The sequence below is a fragment of the Neophocaena asiaeorientalis genome, unplaced genomic scaffold (genome assembly GCF_003031525.2).
Source record: "Neophocaena asiaeorientalis asiaeorientalis breed wild unplaced genomic scaffold, Neophocaena_asiaeorientalis_V1.1 scaffold106, whole genome shotgun sequence".
NCBI lineage: Eukaryota > Metazoa > Chordata > Mammalia > Artiodactyla > Phocoenidae > Neophocaena > Neophocaena asiaeorientalis.
Window position 1 is genome coordinate 3,847,019 of NW_020172597.1, and position 17,005 is coordinate 3,864,023.

The window sequence follows — 17,005 nt, forward strand, 5'->3', positions numbered from 1 at the left end:
CCTTTCCTGCCTGATGTTTCATGCCCTTCCCCGCCCCAGCTCCCACACCTAGCCTTTCAGTTCATTTGATCCGCAGAAGTTGTCTCCTCTCCCTGAAACCCTTTTCCCTGCTCCATCCTCTCTCTGGCTCCTCTTCCTCCAGGTTTCAGCTTAAATGTGGCCTCAGGGAGGTCTTAACCAACTGCTGTATCTAAAATAAGTGGCCCCATTACTTTGTACCACTTAAGTCAATCAATGATTTATGTATTAGCTGATTTATTCCAAGAGTCAGCAAACGCTTTTCCCAAACAGCCAGATGGTAAATGTTTCAAGCTGTGTAGGCCCTGGGTTTGCCTTTGCATCCTGAAAGCACCCACAGATCAATACTAAAAGGAATGGGCAAGCCTGGATTACAATAAAATTTTTTTGGAATTTTTTTGATGAAAATTGAATGACATATAATTTTCACATGTCACGAAATATTATTCTTGTTTCGTTTCTTTTTCTTATCTTTTTTTTCTCCAGCTCTTTAAAAATGTAAAAATCATTTGTAGCTCCCGGGTTGTCCAAAAACAGACGGGCAGGATGGCCCGCGGACCGTAGTTTGTTGGTAGTTTATTACTTGCGGACACCGGCTGACTCCTCACAGGATTGTTTTCAGCACCACGGAACGCGGGCAGCGCTGTACACCCACCGAGATACACCTGTACAGCGCCCGCCGCTCAAAGAGAGCCGGAGGCGGGTTGGGCCTAAGCGGGAGTGGGCGGGGTCTGCGAGAGCGGTACCCGGGGGCGGGGCCTTGGGGAAGGGGGCGGGCTGAGCGTAGGCTTCCGGCGGAAGAGTGCGGGAGCAAGATGGCTACTACCAAGCGAGTGCTGTACGTGGGTGAGCAGGCGCGGGCTCTGGGTGGAGTCTGGGCGAACCGGGCAGCTAGTGGGCCGTGGTGTGGAGCTGGACAGGTTTCCGGGCGCGGAGGGCGGCGAGCAGCTGTCTAGGCCGTATCTTTGGCAGTTTTGCTTGGCCTCAGGGTGTGAGCCTGAGACGTAACGATCTTTGCAGCTCTTCCAAGTCCGCCAGGCTCTGACAGGAATCTCTTCACCTCCTGGGCCTGGGGCAGTGGTGGAGGAATATTAGGGAACTCTGAATCCTCGCGCCCATTCACTTTATGTTCACAGCAGTGAGGGCTCAGCCCCCGCTGTTGCCCTTAGCAAAAGAGTTCCCAGACTAGCCGGCTAAAAATGGGAATAACCTCAGTAGCACAGTTTGATGAGCGCTTTGGTGGGGACGGACATTGGTGATATGGGCCTGGGTGCGGGGAGAAGTGACCCCTCCATCTGGAGAGGTGAGAGCAAGCTCTGAGGATGCGGTGACGCCGCAGATGAGCCGGAGTTAGCCAGGTAGCTGAAGTAGAAGCAAGTGTGTTTACTGAAAGGGAGCAAAATCCCAAAGGTGTAAAATAGCCTCACACTTGGAGGCAGGTGTATCATTTTGCGGGGAATCAAAGGGAAAGAGGCTGAAGAGGTGGGCAGGGGCTTATGAAGAGCCTTGCATATACTGCTAAGCTTATACTTTATCCTTAGGACAGTGGGAAACCTTTGAAGTAGTTTAACCAGGGAAGTGATGGGTTAAAATCTGCACATTCCCGGGATCTTTCTAGTTGGCTTTGTGGAGGAGAGGAAGGTCAGTTGTGAAGCTATTGCAGTAATCCTGGGGCTAGATGAGGGTCTGAAAGAAGGGTGAAGAGAGGGGTGTGCATCATAAGTAGGTGTGAGGGAGCATATGAGAGGGATGTTTATGAACGCAAAGGACTGGATGGAAAGACCCCTCCCCTTGGTGGTAGCATGCTAACTTTACAGCAGGGACTTCTCAAGATGGGCGGGGTCTTGAGAGAATAGAGGACAGTGTCTCAGAAGGCCCTTGGCTTCTTTGCAGGTGGACTTGCAGAGGAGGTGGATGACAAAGTTCTTCATGCTGCTTTTATCCCTTTTGGAGACATCACAGATATCCAGATTCCTCTGGATTATGAAACAGGTAAGTCTTTTTAGTGTCTCACCTGCTCAGAATCCTCCTGCAAGGAAAAGAGCTTAAAAAATTTTTTTTAAGTTATATCACAGTGCATTCTAAATATGCATTGGGCAGCATGACAGTGATCTTGGTGCAGAAGGGCTGTTCTGAGGCTTGTGGTTGTGAGCTGTAACATGCTTTGCAGAGAGTCCCATCTGTTGCATTTGAGCAAAGACAAACTTTTCAGTTAGCCAGTAGGAAGATAGGTTTTGAGCTACATGGAGATCTGTTGTTTTGAACTACCTGCCAGACACTCTAGCGCACCTGCTCCCTTCTTGGCGGCTGTGCTATTAAACAGGGTAGCAGGAAAGCCCAGCTTCAGCAGTGGGGCCTTAGCCTCTGTGTACCTGGGAATAAGCTTTCCATCAATTAGTATCACATTTGTAGTTCAGTTTTCTATTTTAACCTTTGTTGTCATTTTTAAGATTGGGGTTTTAGGCCCAGATCTGATAGGGATAGAGTAGGCAGCTAGTTTAGAAATCCCACTAGGGGATCGTAGATAGAGAGGGAACTTTGGCAGACTCCTGTAAGTTAATGATCACTCAAGAAGGCAGGCTTGCTTAACTCGTGCAACCAAGCAGGCTTGCTTAACAACAAAACTATACATCAAGTCAGTGATGCCTGCATCCTGCTGGTTGAGGGCAGTAAGTTAATGATCCCTAGGACACGCTTCTCTGCACACACTAAAAACAAAAACATAGGGGAAAGGTGACATTATGCTGGAACCTGAGGTGATTTACCATATTTTAGTGTATATTACCGCCTTTTTGCTCATTTCCATAGCGCCATGACAGTCCAGGTTGGACCAGATAGGGTCAAAAACTCCCTTGCCCAACCTGTAGGAGGAGTTAATTATGGAAGACTCGAAGAATGAGGAAGAAGGTGGTCTTCTCCCCCTCCCCACTTTTCCTTTAATTATAAAACTGTATGTAGCCCACTGAGTTCTCTGTGGGGCACTGTCTTTTCCTGCCCCCTTGTATCTCTCAGAAGTGTCCTATACTAATAAATCACTTCTTGCCTGTCACTTTGCTTCTCACTGAATTCTTTCTGGGCCAAGACGAAAGAACGTGAGCTTCGTTAAGTCCTAAGACGTGTTTTGAGGTTTTAGCAACCTGTGCTCTACTGAGTCCCGAGTCGAGTTGTGTGTTTCAGCTGTGTCATCAACCTTGCATATAATTTTAACCTCCCTGGGATCTTTATATGTTATAAAAATGATAAGGTTATATTGACTCTCTAAGGTTAATTGGTTTATTAAACTAGTGCTGTTGTGCACTTGGCCTTTCCACTTAGATTAGTGTTTTGCTGAGGATAAAGACAGTGTCCTTACCCAGGTTTTAGGATTCATGCTTTATGCACAGTTGATGTTCAAAATGTATGCTTGGAATGAATAATTGGTAGGTTAAATGACTTCATTTTTCTAGCTCCTGCACGCAAAGGTTAAGGTTTTAATTTGGCTTTGGTAAAAGAATTGAATGCTGCTTTTAGAGATTAAAACTATAGTTGATTATTCAGCTCTGTTCACTACAGAACAGTTTAATATTGCTTGAAATGTTATTTAAACTAGAAAGAATCAAAGAGTTAAGATTCCTTCTTCCTAAATCGTGATTGTGTAGAATTTCAAATGAATGGATAAGGCATGCAACTGACTTCACTTTCCTCGTGACCACCTGCTTCCTCCCATTGCCCCACATGATAATTGCTTGGCTTTGTTTGCCTTTTTTCAGAAAAGCACCGAGGATTTGCTTTTGTTGAATTTGAGTTGGCAGAGGTGAGAAAATTCTGTTACCTATGTTAAGTCTTTGGCTTGTGTCATTATCGTTACTGATTACCAAGGGAGCTGTTCTCCATTTGGTTGGGCTTTGGGGTGCTGATGCTTCCAGAGAGATAAGAAGTGCTATTTGAAGGAAAGTTTCCCTCACTTAATCAAACTGTAGGCTGTGGTTAACATCGCACACAGGTCCTGCGCCTCTTGCTCTGCAGAGCTCTTGTGGCACTGGTGATTATTTCTTTGTCTTCCACGAAATAGCCAATAGCTGAAGTCACCCAGGAAGTGCACTTTGTTAGACACATACAGCCTGGGCAGGGAGTATAAATAGGCCTTTTCCTGTTTAGACACCACAAGAAGCATTTGACTGCAAGCCTAAACTTTTTTTTTAATAAATTATTATTATTATTATTATTTTCTATACAGCAGGTTCTTATTAGTCATCCATTTTATACACATCAGTGTATACATGTCCATCCCAATCTCCCAATTCATCCCACCACCACCACCACCCTGCCGCTTTCCCCCCTTGGTGTCCATACATTTTTTCTCTACTTCTGTGTCTCAATTTCTGCCCTGCAAACCGGTTCATCTGTACCATTTTCTAGGTTCCACATATATCGCAAGCCTAAACTTGTCCCTTGTCTTTCCTTGGCAGGATGCTGCAGCAGCTATCGACAACATGGTATGGCTAGGAATCCTCCTTCTTACAGAAGTTGCTTTTTGGTGGTACAGAGGGCACTTATTCATACATGAGTTTGCTGAACCTCCAAAGTTACAAGGTTGCATGGGCAAGTACAGATTATCATCATATGAAAATATTCACTGTGAATTGATCGCTTTTGATCAATTTGATAATAATGTAAATGCTAACTATCCTTGTTGACCAGTCTCTCACTGGCTGCCTGAGTCTAGGATAGGAAATTGCAAACACAATGCAAATTGATTGCACAATGAAATTGCATATTTTACAAAAGAGGCAGGATTTCATGAAGTGTTAGACCAGTTAACAATTGAGAAGAGAAATTCGACAAGGATAAAGATAGGTTATGCTACTGATGCAAATGATTGGAATAGCCTGGAGAGCTCCTTGGGGAAAATGATGTAGCTCTTGATTATGTATTCCCTCTTCAAGATGCTTATGATTTTCACAGCAGATAAGAAATGCAAAAATATCATACTGATATTTTGATAGTATTTTGTTGGAAAAATACTACAGATTAATCAGCATCCATTACATCTTTGTCCTATAAATTAGCACATAAATTAAACCTGAATTTTAACTATAAGACATTTATTTTCATTATTTTTAGTTTCATCACAGTAAATTCCCAATCAATCTTTTTTCCCTTCACTTTTTACCATGAAATTTTCTTCACTGCCTTAAGTGAATTCACATTCAGTGACTTTTCCTGGTACCAGTTATCTTAGGATAATAAGGTTTTCCTTTATTCCTGTTCTCTGTTTCCCATTCACCAAACATATTCCTCAGCTCTCAGAGAGAGAGAGAGAGACCATTTCTCACCACTTAAAGCTGATCTTGACTTTTGGAGGTGAACTCGGGTACTTGGAAACTGCATTTCTCCTTCTAATTTCAGAGTGCTCTGAACCCAGAGTCACCTTTGGAAGCACAGGTCGTTGGTGGTATTGAAAGAAAGGTCAGATACATGCTACTATATATAAAATAGATGTACAACAAGGACCTACTATATAGCACAAGGAACCATATTCAATATCTTATAATAACCTACAATGGAAAAGAAGTCTGAAAAAGAATATATATACATGTGTATATATATATGCGTGTGTGTGTGTGTATATATATGTATATATACACACACACACATATATATGTAAAGTATAACTGAATCACTTTGCTGTACACCTGAAACATTGTAAGTCAACTATGCTTCAACTTTAAAAAAAAAAAAGAAAAGAAAGAAAGGAGGTATGTGATGGCTCCAGGGAGGAAATTCCCTGCAACCTACAGACTGCTTTGCAGTAGGTGCATAGCTTGGGTGCTAGGGGCTCAGGGGTTAAGGGAGAACAAGTCATGAGCTTGTCTCAGATTTTTCAGAAGGAAATGGAAAGCTGTCTGACTTTGTTTTAACCTAACAGAGTTTAAGCAGCTGGATTTTCAATCTTTTCAGAATGAGTCTGAGCTCTTTGGACGGACAATTCGTGTCAATTTGGCAAAACCCATGAGGATTAAGGAAGGCTCTTCCAGACCAGGTGAGTAGGAGCAATACAGATTCCCCATCACATCCTCCAGTTTGGCCTTGGTTGCCTTTCTGTCCCGATTTTCTTGGAAGTGGGAGCTGAATGCTACTCTGGTGGACAGGAGTAGAGCATGGTTTACATTGGCGAAGGACATGCGCCACCTTTGTGGGGAAATAAAAAGAGTTTGAGCTTCTCAGCCAAGCCAGGGTAATTGTTTGCTTTATGAGAAACGCAGCCTGATCTCTTACCTGTCCCCATTTTCTGAACACTCCTGGCAGGTTCCGTCAAGGGCTGGGACTGGCAAAGGCTGCACCTTTCCCTGGGGCATAGCTTTTTCACTTAGTCCTGCTAAGAGCCGGGCTTCAGGGCTGGCAGTCTCTGAAAGGTGGGAACTTTCCTTACCGTGGGAGTTCCCAAAGTGGAGTCCTGTGGCCGAGAGGGCCACAGAGCATGTTCTGCTTTGCTGACCAAAGCAGCTACTTAGCAGCTGGCTGATAGCTTGAATTTGTTCTCATTTGCCTGCCTCTTTCCTTTCAGTTTGGTCCGATGATGACTGGTTGAAGAAGTTTTCTGGGAAGACTCTTGAGGAAAATAAAGAGGAAGAAGGGTCAGAGCCTCCGAAAGTGGAAACCCAGGAGGTGAGACTGAAGGCTGGCACTTCCCACAGGAGACTTCGTTTTTTAGGTTTTTATGGAAATTTGCAAACATATATACAAAAGCAGGGAGAATGAAAAATGAGCTTTTAGTGTTTTGGTGGAGGTGCTAATGAGTGAACTAAAGGGAAGCTTTAGGCCTCTTGTCCTTGTGCTCTGCGTGAGGAGCTTCTCAGCTCTGCCTGGGTTCTGTTCTGTGATTGCCGCCGACGAGGAGGAAGCCTGAGGTGGGGAGGGGTGGTGAGCGCACCACTGCAGCCTGCCTCATCAGTCCCCCCCATCACTGGGGCTTCCTGTCCTGATGCAGGGGAGGCAGGGCTGGGTGGGGGTACCTTCCTGGCAGCCTGGGCACAGGTTTGAGGTTCTCCCTTCCAGAGAACCCGCCTTGGCACTTCCTCCTGATTCTCGGCATACCTCTCTAACCATTGCCTCTCAGGCTGCCTCTCCCCTTCTTCTAAACGTTGTTCTTCTGAATTTCTTGACTCACAGCAGCCCTCTCCCCTCTCTGCCAGAACAGTGGCAGTCACTCTGATTTTGCACAGCCTCTCCTGTGCTGTTGACTTTCCTGGCCTCTGTTTCTAGTCCTGAGCTTCAGATGTTTCTGCTGCAAGTCTCGCCCTCCCTTCTCTAATCCCATTCTTCCTGTGTTCTCAAACTCACCACCTTGCCACCATCCATCCACATTGACCTCAGCCAGAAATCCAGATGCAAAGCAGAGCACATAAATGGCCCTCAGTCAGTGGAGTAACCCTAGGTCACTCTAGACGCCTCTTTAAAATAGAGCCAGAACATCATATTCTGCCAAGTTTTTGTCTTAAATCTTCCTTGAATCCATCCTCCCCTGATTACTCCATCGTCCCAATGTAACTTCTCGTCTCATTTGGATAATTGCAATAGCTTCCTAACTAGCCTTCTGGCTGCAGCCTTGCTCTCCTCCCATCTTTTATAAAGGCAGCTAGAATGATCTTTTTAAAGCATACCATGGATCATCTGACTCTCCTGCTGAGAACTTTTCAGTGGCTGCCCATCACCTGTCCCGTGAGATAAAGTCGCGGGGGGACTCTCCCAGCCTTGACCCTGCCCGCCTCTCACCTTGTAGTCCCCACTTTACGCTATTGGTAAAACAGTCTTTGTATTTCCCTGTATGTCTTTGCTTTTGTAAAGGCTACGCAAGTGCTTATTGCCTTTCCCTTTCTAGTCAGTAAATTCTGTGAGGATAGGGGCCTCGTATTAATAAAGGCCTTGTTAATAAAAATGTGGAATGTGAGGTGGGGTAATGTGATTAAGAACATGGACTTGGTTGGGGGATGGGGGGCTTAGGTGTGAATTCCAGGCTCACCACTTAGCACCTCTGTGACCTTGGGCAAGTTACTGAACTTCATTGTACCTCAGTTTCCCCATCTATGAAATGGGAATGATGGTAGGTAGCACTGATCTCACAGGTGGTTGTAAAGATTAAATGAGCTGATTACCTAAAACGTTGAGAATAGTACCCTGTACATGGCAAGTGCTATGTGAGTATTTGCTGTTACAACTATGCTACTGCTGTTGTTAACAGCAGATAATAGTCACGGCGTCCTCAGTGCCCAGCGTGACGCCTCAGCGAGTTTGTCAAACTGAAGCACAAACAAGAACACTTGAGTTTTCTCTTTGGAGCAAATGTGACAGCTGTAATAAATATCTCCTCTGCCCAGCCTTGTCTACTTGGAGTATAAAGCAAGGTCCCAACCACCTCCATTCTGAGCACTCCTTGCTTCCACTGCAGCCAGCCTGTGGATATGCAGGGCTAAGCATAGAGGAAGGGGGTGGTGTTGCAGAAGTGGGTCCGTTTAACTGACTAAGGTGGGTGGGCTTGAACTGGAAGTTGAAGTTGTTGAGAGTTGTGTGTTTTGAGCCAGAAAAGCATTGTTCTGTGACTGCAGGGGAGAGTGAAGGCGAAGCGAGCTGACGTGTCTCAGGGAGTGAGATGAGATAAAATGCCTGAGGGGTGGGGCTCCGGGTAGACAGTGCTGAGGTCTCCTGTCACTGGGTGTCTGACTGGGGGCCATGGCCACGGCCTCCGCCTTCTGCAGCCCCATCAGGGCCCAAGGCCTTTCCTGTCGGTGCCTTGCTCAGCCCGCTCGCTGCAGTGGGTTCTGAGGTGTCTTCAGAAGAACACTCGCTCTCCTAGTCGGGGAGTCAGGCTGTTCTCTCTAACCTGGCCATTTCTCCTGCGTCTAGGGAGAGCCCGCTGTAAAAAAGGCCCGGTCAAACCCTCAGGTGTACATGGACATCAAGATTGGGAACAAGCCAGCAGGCCGCATCCAGATGCTCCTACGTTCAGACATCGTTCCCATGACAGCAGGTGAGCAGGACTCCGGTCAGGATGGCCAGGAAGCTGGGAGCTGAGCAGTGAGCCTTTCCAAGGTTCTCAGTGCCTTAGTTCTTGTGTCCTTGACGTTGTTTCTGACCTGAGTTGATTTGCGGCATCTCGGATCCTGGGATCTATTAACAGATGAGTCAGAGCAGGCATTTTTGAAGCTTTAGAAGTGCTGGTTTACTACTGTTTTTAAATATAAATTTATTTAATTAATTAATTTATTTATTTTTGGCTGCATTGGGTCTTCATTGCTGCACACGGGCTTTCTCTAGTTGCGGCGAGCGGGGGCTACTCTTTGTTGCGGTGCCTGGGCTTCTCATTGCGGTGGCTTCTCGTTGCGGAGCACGGGCTCTAGGCACGCGAGCTTCAGTAGTTGTGGCGCGTGGGCTCGGTAGTTGTGGCTCACGGGCTTAGTTGCTGCACAGCATGTGGGATCTTCCCAGACCAGGGCTCGAAACCACCCCTGCGTTGGCAGGTGGATTCTTAACCACTGCGCCACCAGGGAAGTCCCTGGTTTACTACTTTTTAATAATAGTTTTTTATTTAATACAAGTAAATGTGTATTCATGGTTTAAAAAAAAAAAAGTATACACACATAAGTATATTCCAACAATATTGAAGGCAATGAATTGAAAACCTAAGTCTTTCTTTCTTCTCCACATCTAGTCCTACTCTCCAGAAGTAACTACTGTTAACTAACAGTTTCTTGAGTATTTTTCATTTGCTAAATATTGACTTCTATTTATTCTTCTTTTAATCTAAATTTTATTATATAGACATATAGTTTAGAATGTTAATTCCACAAAGCTTGTTTTGAAAAACAGCAGTGCCCCCATGTTGTCCTCCCATCCTGCCGCATCCCCTCCTTTGCTGCTTCTCAGAGGCAGCCAATTTCCCCTCTTAGCTGATTCTTTTGGTTTTTACCTCCATATTGGTAGATAACAGATTTATGTTGCTACTTTGTTTTTTCTTCATTTTAGGCATCTATTGGCTTCCCACTTCAGAAGATAAGGAATTAGCTTTCTAAATCACCTTCCCTGATCCTTCATCCTCCTTACATTGTTACCATAATTGTGTTTAGGTCATAGGTTATTCTAACTATGTAAGCATCATTCTGTGATAACTTCCTTTCATACATAGCACTTTGTTTTCCCTGGAATTCATAATTGTCTTGTTTTCACATTTGCTTAGTCTTCTGTGCATATATTCCTGAGTCTCTCCGAAATTCTCCTGCTTCTATAAATCTCTCATCATGTTCAAATACATCAGATATTCTGTCAATTTCACTGTTCCTCCTTGGAGCCTTCTGACCTCCTCTGGCCTGGACCAGTTGCTTTCCAGACACCACTGCATAGCTATTGTCATGGGATCTCCTATTTTCGCTTATGTTGGAACCTCTGTTGTCTTTTTTGGTCTATTCTCTTGTTTCGGTAGAAGACATACTTCTGTAGCTTCTGGAGAAAAGAGCTTGGAGGATAAGTTTTTTGAGACTGATGTGTGAAAATATCTACTTTCCTGCTTGATGGTTTGGTTGTAAAATTGTAGAGAAGTCTAGTATTCTGATTCTTGGTCCTTTTTACAAAACCTTTTTAAAATTTTCTGCCTAGAGCTCAGCTGTTCAGTATGGTAGTCACTAGCCACATGTGACTATTTAAGTTTAAATTAATTCAAGTTAAATAAAATTAAAATTCACTTCCTCAGTTACACTATCCAAATGCTTAATAGCTGTTAGGTAACACTGGTCTGGAGGCTTGGAGTGTCTCTTTGTCCTGTGTTCTGAAACAGCGTGCCTTTGGAGTAAATCTCCTTCCATTCGTCATGCTGGATATTCAGTGGGCCCTATTATGTTAGTTTTCTCTTCCTGCTGTAACAAATTATCACAGACTTAGCAGCTTACAAGAACATAAATTTATTATCTTAACTGTTATGAAGGCCAGAAGGCCAACACAGGTCTCAGCAGGCTAAAATGAAGATGATGGCTGGGTTGCTGCATTCCTTACTGGAAGCTCTAGGGGTGGATGGATCTGTTTCCAGAGACAGTGAGGTTGTTGGCAGAATTCAATTTCCTGTATCTGTAGACTGAGGTACCCATTTCCTTGTGGGCTGCCAGCTGAGGGCTGTTCCCAGCTTCTAGAGGCTTGTGGTCCCCTTATTCTATCATCGCAGCCAACAGTGGTAGATCCAGTCCCTCTCATGTTTCTATTCTCTCCTGCCTCCTCTTCCATCCACTTCTAACTCTCTTTCTGACTATAGATGGGAAAGGTTGTGATTGTATTAGGCCCACCTGGATAATCTAGGCTACTCTCCCCATCTCAACATCCATAATCTTAATCACATCTGCAAAGTACCTTTTGCTGTGTACAGCATAACGTAGTCTCATGTTCCAGGGATTGGGACATAGATATCTTTGGGGAGCCATTATTCCGCATACCACACCGATCAATCAGGACAGTCCTATCTTTTGGTTTGGGAAAATTTCCTTGGATTATTTCTTTGCATTTGTCCCTTCTGATTTCTCTCTTCTCTCATTCTGGAACCTTCCTAAATGTCCTTTTTCATAGCATCCTGTGCTTATTTCATGCATGTACTGCCATTTCATCTTGGGAGATTACTAAAGCTTCTTTTTCCTATACAGCTTATGTTTCAGGTTACTTTTTTCTGAGTTTTTAAATTTTGTTTTGCTTTGTTTGTTATTGGTCTGTTTGCTTGTTTTGGTCTTTGCTTTTCACATTAGATGCCTTTAAGACTAGGGCCCTAAAAATCTGCTTGGAAACTCCCTGGATATTGGTAAGGCTTGCTGACTGAGGCTTCCACTGCAAGGTGGTTCTCTCTCTCTCTTGGACCCTGGATGGTCAGTATTCCTGAGTTGTAGTCTCTTGGACAAAGCGGAGTCCACAGAGAAGACTCTAGTCTCTTGCTAGTGGTCCTGTTTACAGCTCTTTGCCATCATGGTTGGGGGGGGTGGGAACAGTATATAAACTTCACTTGATCTCCATTTGTCTTTATGGTACCTCGACCCTCGGCTATGTGTAGTGCATCCCAGAGCATAGACCCTCTGCTTTGACATACCAGAGGGCAGACCTCCAGCCGGCAGCCAGGGCCAGGGAAGGGAGAGGATCTGGGGGCTAGCTATTTTTTTAAACAGGCTTTCAACCACACTTACTGTTTTTAGAGCCATCTTCATTCTTGGCTCTGAGCTTTTGGCATTTCTGCAGCATAAATCGAATTGCTCTCGGCTTTACCAGCTTAAGCTTCAGGTTTGTTAGGTCTGCTATATCAGTTATGGCTCATCTATTTGTCTTCTAGGTTTCAAAGATTTTTGTTGCTGTTGTCTTTTCTCTTGCTCCTATTTTTTTTTTTTTTTGGTCATTTTATCCATTTTTTAAGTGTACAATTTACTGGCATTAATTGCATTCACAATGTTGTACAACTATCACCACTATCTATTTTCAAAACTTTTTCACCACTCCAAAGAGAAACTCAGTCAGTACCCATTAAACAACAACTCCCCATTCTCCTCTCCCCTCCGCCCTGGAACATTTATTCTATTTTCTGTCTCTCAGAATTTGCTATTCTAGACATTTCATATAAATGGAATCATACAGTAGTTGTCCTTTTGTGTCTGGCTTATTTCACTTATCATCGTGTTTTCAAGGGTCATCTGTGTATCCATGTTTTGTTCATTTTTATGACTGAATAATATTCCATTGTCTGGATAGTCCACATTTTGTTTATCCATTCATGTGTTGATGGACACTTGAGTGTTGTTTCCACTTTCTGGTTATTGTGAATAATGCTGCTGTGAACGTTTGTGTACAAATATGTGTGTGTGTTTTTTAAATATAAATTTATTTATTTATTTATTTTGGCTGCATTGGGTCTTCGTTGCTGTGCGTGGGCTTTTTCTAGTTGCAGCAAGTGGGGGCTGCTCTTCATTGCGGTGCGTGGGCTTCTCATTGCAGTAGCTTCTCTTGTTGCAGAGCATGGGCTCTAGGCTGTGGGCTTCAGTAGTTGTGGCATGTGGGCTCAGTAGTTGTGGCACATGGGCTCAGTAGTTGTGGCTTGTGGGCTCTAGAGCACAGGCTCAGTAGTTGTGGCGCAAGGGTTTAGTTGTTCTGCGGCATGTGGGATCTTCCCGGACCAAGGCTCGAACCCGTGTGCCCTGCATTAGCAGGTGGATTCTTAACCACTGCGCCACCAGGGAAGTCCCCAAATATGTGTTTAAATCCCTGTTTTCAATTGTTTTGGGTGCCTACCTAAGAGTGGAAATGCTGTGTCATATGGTAATTCTAATTTGACTTTTTGAGGAACTGCCAAACTGTTTTCTACAGTGGCTGCACCATTTTACATTCCCACCAGCAACGTATTAGGGTTCTAATTTCTCCACATCCTCACCAAAACTTGTTTTCTGTTTATTATAGCCATCCTAGTAGATGTGAAGTAGGATCTCATTGTGATTTTGATTTGCATTTCCTTAATGACTAATGATGTGGAGCATCTTTTCATGTGCTTAGGGGGAGGAGCCGTTTGTGTATCTTCTTTGGAGGAATGTCTATTCAAGTCTTTTGCCTATTTATTTACTGGGTTGTTTGTCTTTTTGTTGTTGAGTTGTAGGAGTTCATTATATATTCTGGATGTTAAATGCTTAAGAGATAATGATTTGCAAATATTTTCTCCCTTTCCCTGAGTTGCCTTTTTACTTTGTTGAGAGTGTCCTTTGATGCACAGAAGTTTTCATTTTGATGAAGTCTAATTTGCCTGTTTTTTCTTTTGTCACCTACACTTTCGGTATCACAATTAAGAAACCATTGCCAAATCCAGAGTCACAAAGAGTTGCCCCTGTGTTTTTTTTCTAAGATCCTGTTTGGTTTTTCTTTTAAAAAATTGCTTTACTGCCAGTTTAGTGTAGAACAGAGCTAGAATGCATGTGTTCACTCCTTCTTTAACTAGAATCCCCTCTAGTCCTTCAAGATGTCAGTATCTCAAAGGTTTATAATGAGCATGTCATATTTTGAAATGAAAATATGAACATTAAACAAATACAACAGTTTTTCAGAGCCTAGTTAGAGGTTTCATTGGTTTGTTTTTTAACTTGGGTACCTTTTCCTTTCTCGGCGCCAGAGAATTTCCGCTGCCTGTGCATCCATGAGAAGGGCTTTGGCTTCAAGGGCAGCAGCTTCCACCGCATCATCCCCCAGTTCATGTGCCAGGGTGGTGATTTCACCAACCACAATGGCACTGGGGGCAAGTCCATCTACGGGAAGAAGTTTGACGATGAAAACTTCATCCTCAAACACACGGGACCAGGTGGGACCCGATCAGTGGCTGGTGATCGGTGGGCTGGGCTGGGGCAGGATGACTGTGTGGGGGGAGTGATGGGCTGTGGTTCTGGCTGACAGGTTGGGGGTCTGGAGGGGACCCACCCAGTGAACAGAGGAGAGGCGTTGGGCCTGGCTAAGCAGAGTGAGCTTGTTTCCATTCATGTACTGCCCATCCCCCAACCATGTCCGCACTCCCTGTCGGCCTAGCTTACATTCTGTGGTCGGCCAGTGTAAGCCCTTGTCTTCCCTCAGCCCCACTACCCGCCTCGCTCTGTCAGGCTCATCCAGTAAAAAAGTTCAGTGCTTGGTCCCCCAGCAACTAGAAAAAACACAGAACTGTACTGAAATTTATGACCAAAGCTCTGCAGGAGGCCCTCGGCAGCCGTACTAGATAGAGCTCCCTAGTTAACACTCAGTCCTGGTCAGAGATAACAATTCCATCCCTTCCTTCATTCCCGAAGCCTTCATGTCACCCTCTGCCTCAGCTGATGCTTGGCCTCCTGCATCTGTCCACACATGCCCGCTCTGACTTCCCTCCAAGTACAGGGGCTGAGCTGTCTTCCCTCTGCTCGTGGCCTGGACCCCTACTCCTCTCCCCTACTTCAGAACCTGGCTTCTGTGGATGTACCCCTGCAGCCTTGTGTAACGCATTTCCCCTGCTCTGCTAGATCAGTCCTTCAGCATAAAAGCGCACAGCATCCATCTTTCAAAAGTCTTTGACTCATGTACCCCCTCAGCTATCACCCATGCCTCTGGTCCCCATTGTAAGCAAAACTTCTTGAAAAAGTTATGTAGACTCCCTGCCTCCCATTCTCTCTGTCCCCCACTAGACCGACTTCTAGTGCCACCTGTCCACTGAAACCACTCTTCTCAAAGATGCTGGCAGCCTCCATCTTGCCAATAGTCAGTTCCAGGTCCTCATTCCATTCCCCCCTCCCAGCAGCATTTACGCTCCTCCCTCTACTACCAGACGTCCTCAGGGCCGGGAGCAGGGTGGAGAGGGTCGATGTGGTCGTTCTCTCCCCCAGGCCTGCTCTCCATGGCCAACTCTGGCCCAAACACCAACGGCTCCCAGTTCTTCCTGACATGTGACAAGACGGACTGGCTGGATGGCAAGCACGTGGTATTTGGGGAGATCACGGAAGGCCTGGACGTCTTGCGGCAGATTGAGGTGGGCGGCCGCCCGGGCCCCCGGTGCACAGCCGTGTGGGAGGGCAGGAGCGGGGGCTCCAGGGCCTGGAGAGAGAGGCCACGGCTGCTGCTGCTGGGGGTGGGGGGGCAGGGGGCGGGGCGGGTATCCTGAGCTGCCCTTTCCTCTCTACCCTCCCTCCCTCCCCTGATTCCTCCTCTTCTGTTTTGCCTGCAAAGGCCCAGGGCAGCAAGGACGGGAAACCCAAGCAGAAGGTCATCATCTCCGACTGTGGGGAGTACGTGTGAGAGGGCAGCTGTCAGCCCGGGGAACCGGCAGCCAAGGTGTCCCGTTTGCAGCAAGCAGGGCTTTGTGTCCCGGCCCTTCCTTGGGGTCAGCGAGGGGCAGCTCCTCTGCAGGCACGGCCTGGGCCGCCTCTGGCTCTTCCCCAAGTGGGGCCGTGGGCCAGGGTGCTGCCCTCCCCACCGTGGACGGCTGTGCGTGCCCTTTCCAGGCTAGGGCCTCTCCTGGGCTCACCTGTGTGGATGCTAGACGTTTTCTTCTGGTAAAATAAATTCTCTTTTTTGTACTGCTGCCTCCAGCTAGTTCCTGGGAGTTGTCAGAGGTTGCATCTAAAGCTAAACTGCCCCCCGAGACAGGTTGGTGAAGGAATAGGAAATAGCGTCTTCCCCACAGCTTTTCTTTCTTCCCTCGGGCAATTCCCTGAGATGTCGGGTGATATATCTTCAAGCCAGATACCCTTGTCAGACCATTGTCAAGACCATGGGAATCAAAGACAGTGGAAAAGTTCCTATCTACAGTGCCTCCACTCCCAAATCATGCTGCCAGTCTCGTAGCCAGTGGGTGTACTGCTCAGTCTCCGTGATTCATTTGCTCACTTTCATTCTACAGGTTTTTAAAATGGTATTTTATTACTCAAAATGCCTTCTCCATGCCAGGTACTGTACCTATTTGTCAGGAGACAAGAGGTCAGCAAACCCGTTGGGTCTAATCCAGCCCACTGCCTGTTTTTGTGAATAAAGTTTTATTGGAACGCAGCCACACCCATTTGTTTACATATTGTCTGTGGCTGCTTGCTCACTGCAGTGACAGAGTTGAGTAACTGGTGACAGATACTGTATGGTCCCTGTATTAGAGTTCCCAGAGAAACAGAACCAGTAGGGTGTGCGTATATGTTCATAGAGAAAGAGATTTATTTCACGGAATTGGCTCTGCAGTCGTGCGGGCTGAGAAGTCTGATAGCTGCAGGGTAGGCCAGCAGGCTGGAGCCCCAGGAAATAGTTGATGTTGAAGCTTGAGTCCAAAGGCCGTCTGGAGGCAGAATTCCTCCTCCCTCAGGTGATCCCAGTCTTTCTGTCTTAAGGCCTTCAACTCATTGGATGAGGACCACCCCCATTATGGAGGGGTCATCTGCTTTACTCCAAGTCTACTGATGTAAATGTCAGTCACATCAGAAAAATACCTTCACAGAAACATCCAGACTGGTGCTTGGCT

The 17,005-nt window shown here is 45.7% G+C and overlaps 1 protein-coding gene across 5 annotated transcripts; it reads left to right on the plus strand.

Moving 5' to 3' along the window:
• Nucleotides 1-801: 801 nt before the first annotated feature.
• Nucleotides 802-16,079, plus strand: LOC112395555 (peptidyl-prolyl cis-trans isomerase E). Of its 5 annotated transcripts, XM_024738817.1 has the most exons (10): nt 802-864; nt 1,912-2,010; nt 3,768-3,811; nt 4,467-4,493; nt 5,959-6,040; nt 6,566-6,666; nt 8,902-9,025; nt 14,162-14,347; nt 15,390-15,532; nt 15,730-16,079. In XM_024738817.1, the coding sequence occupies exons 1-10, from the start codon at nt 834-836 to the stop codon at nt 15,796-15,798; spliced, it is 906 nt and encodes a 301-aa protein (XP_024594585.1). In that variant the 5' UTR covers nt 802-833; the 3' UTR covers nt 15,799-16,079. The 5 variants fall into 5 exon arrangements, with proteins under 5 accessions (XP_024594585.1, XP_024594586.1, XP_024594587.1 ...); XM_024738818.1 differs by lacking the exon at nt 3,768-3,811; XM_024738819.1 differs by lacking the exon at nt 3,768-3,811 and having other exon boundaries at nt 808-856.
• The last annotated feature ends 926 nt before the right edge of the window (nt 16,080-17,005 follow it).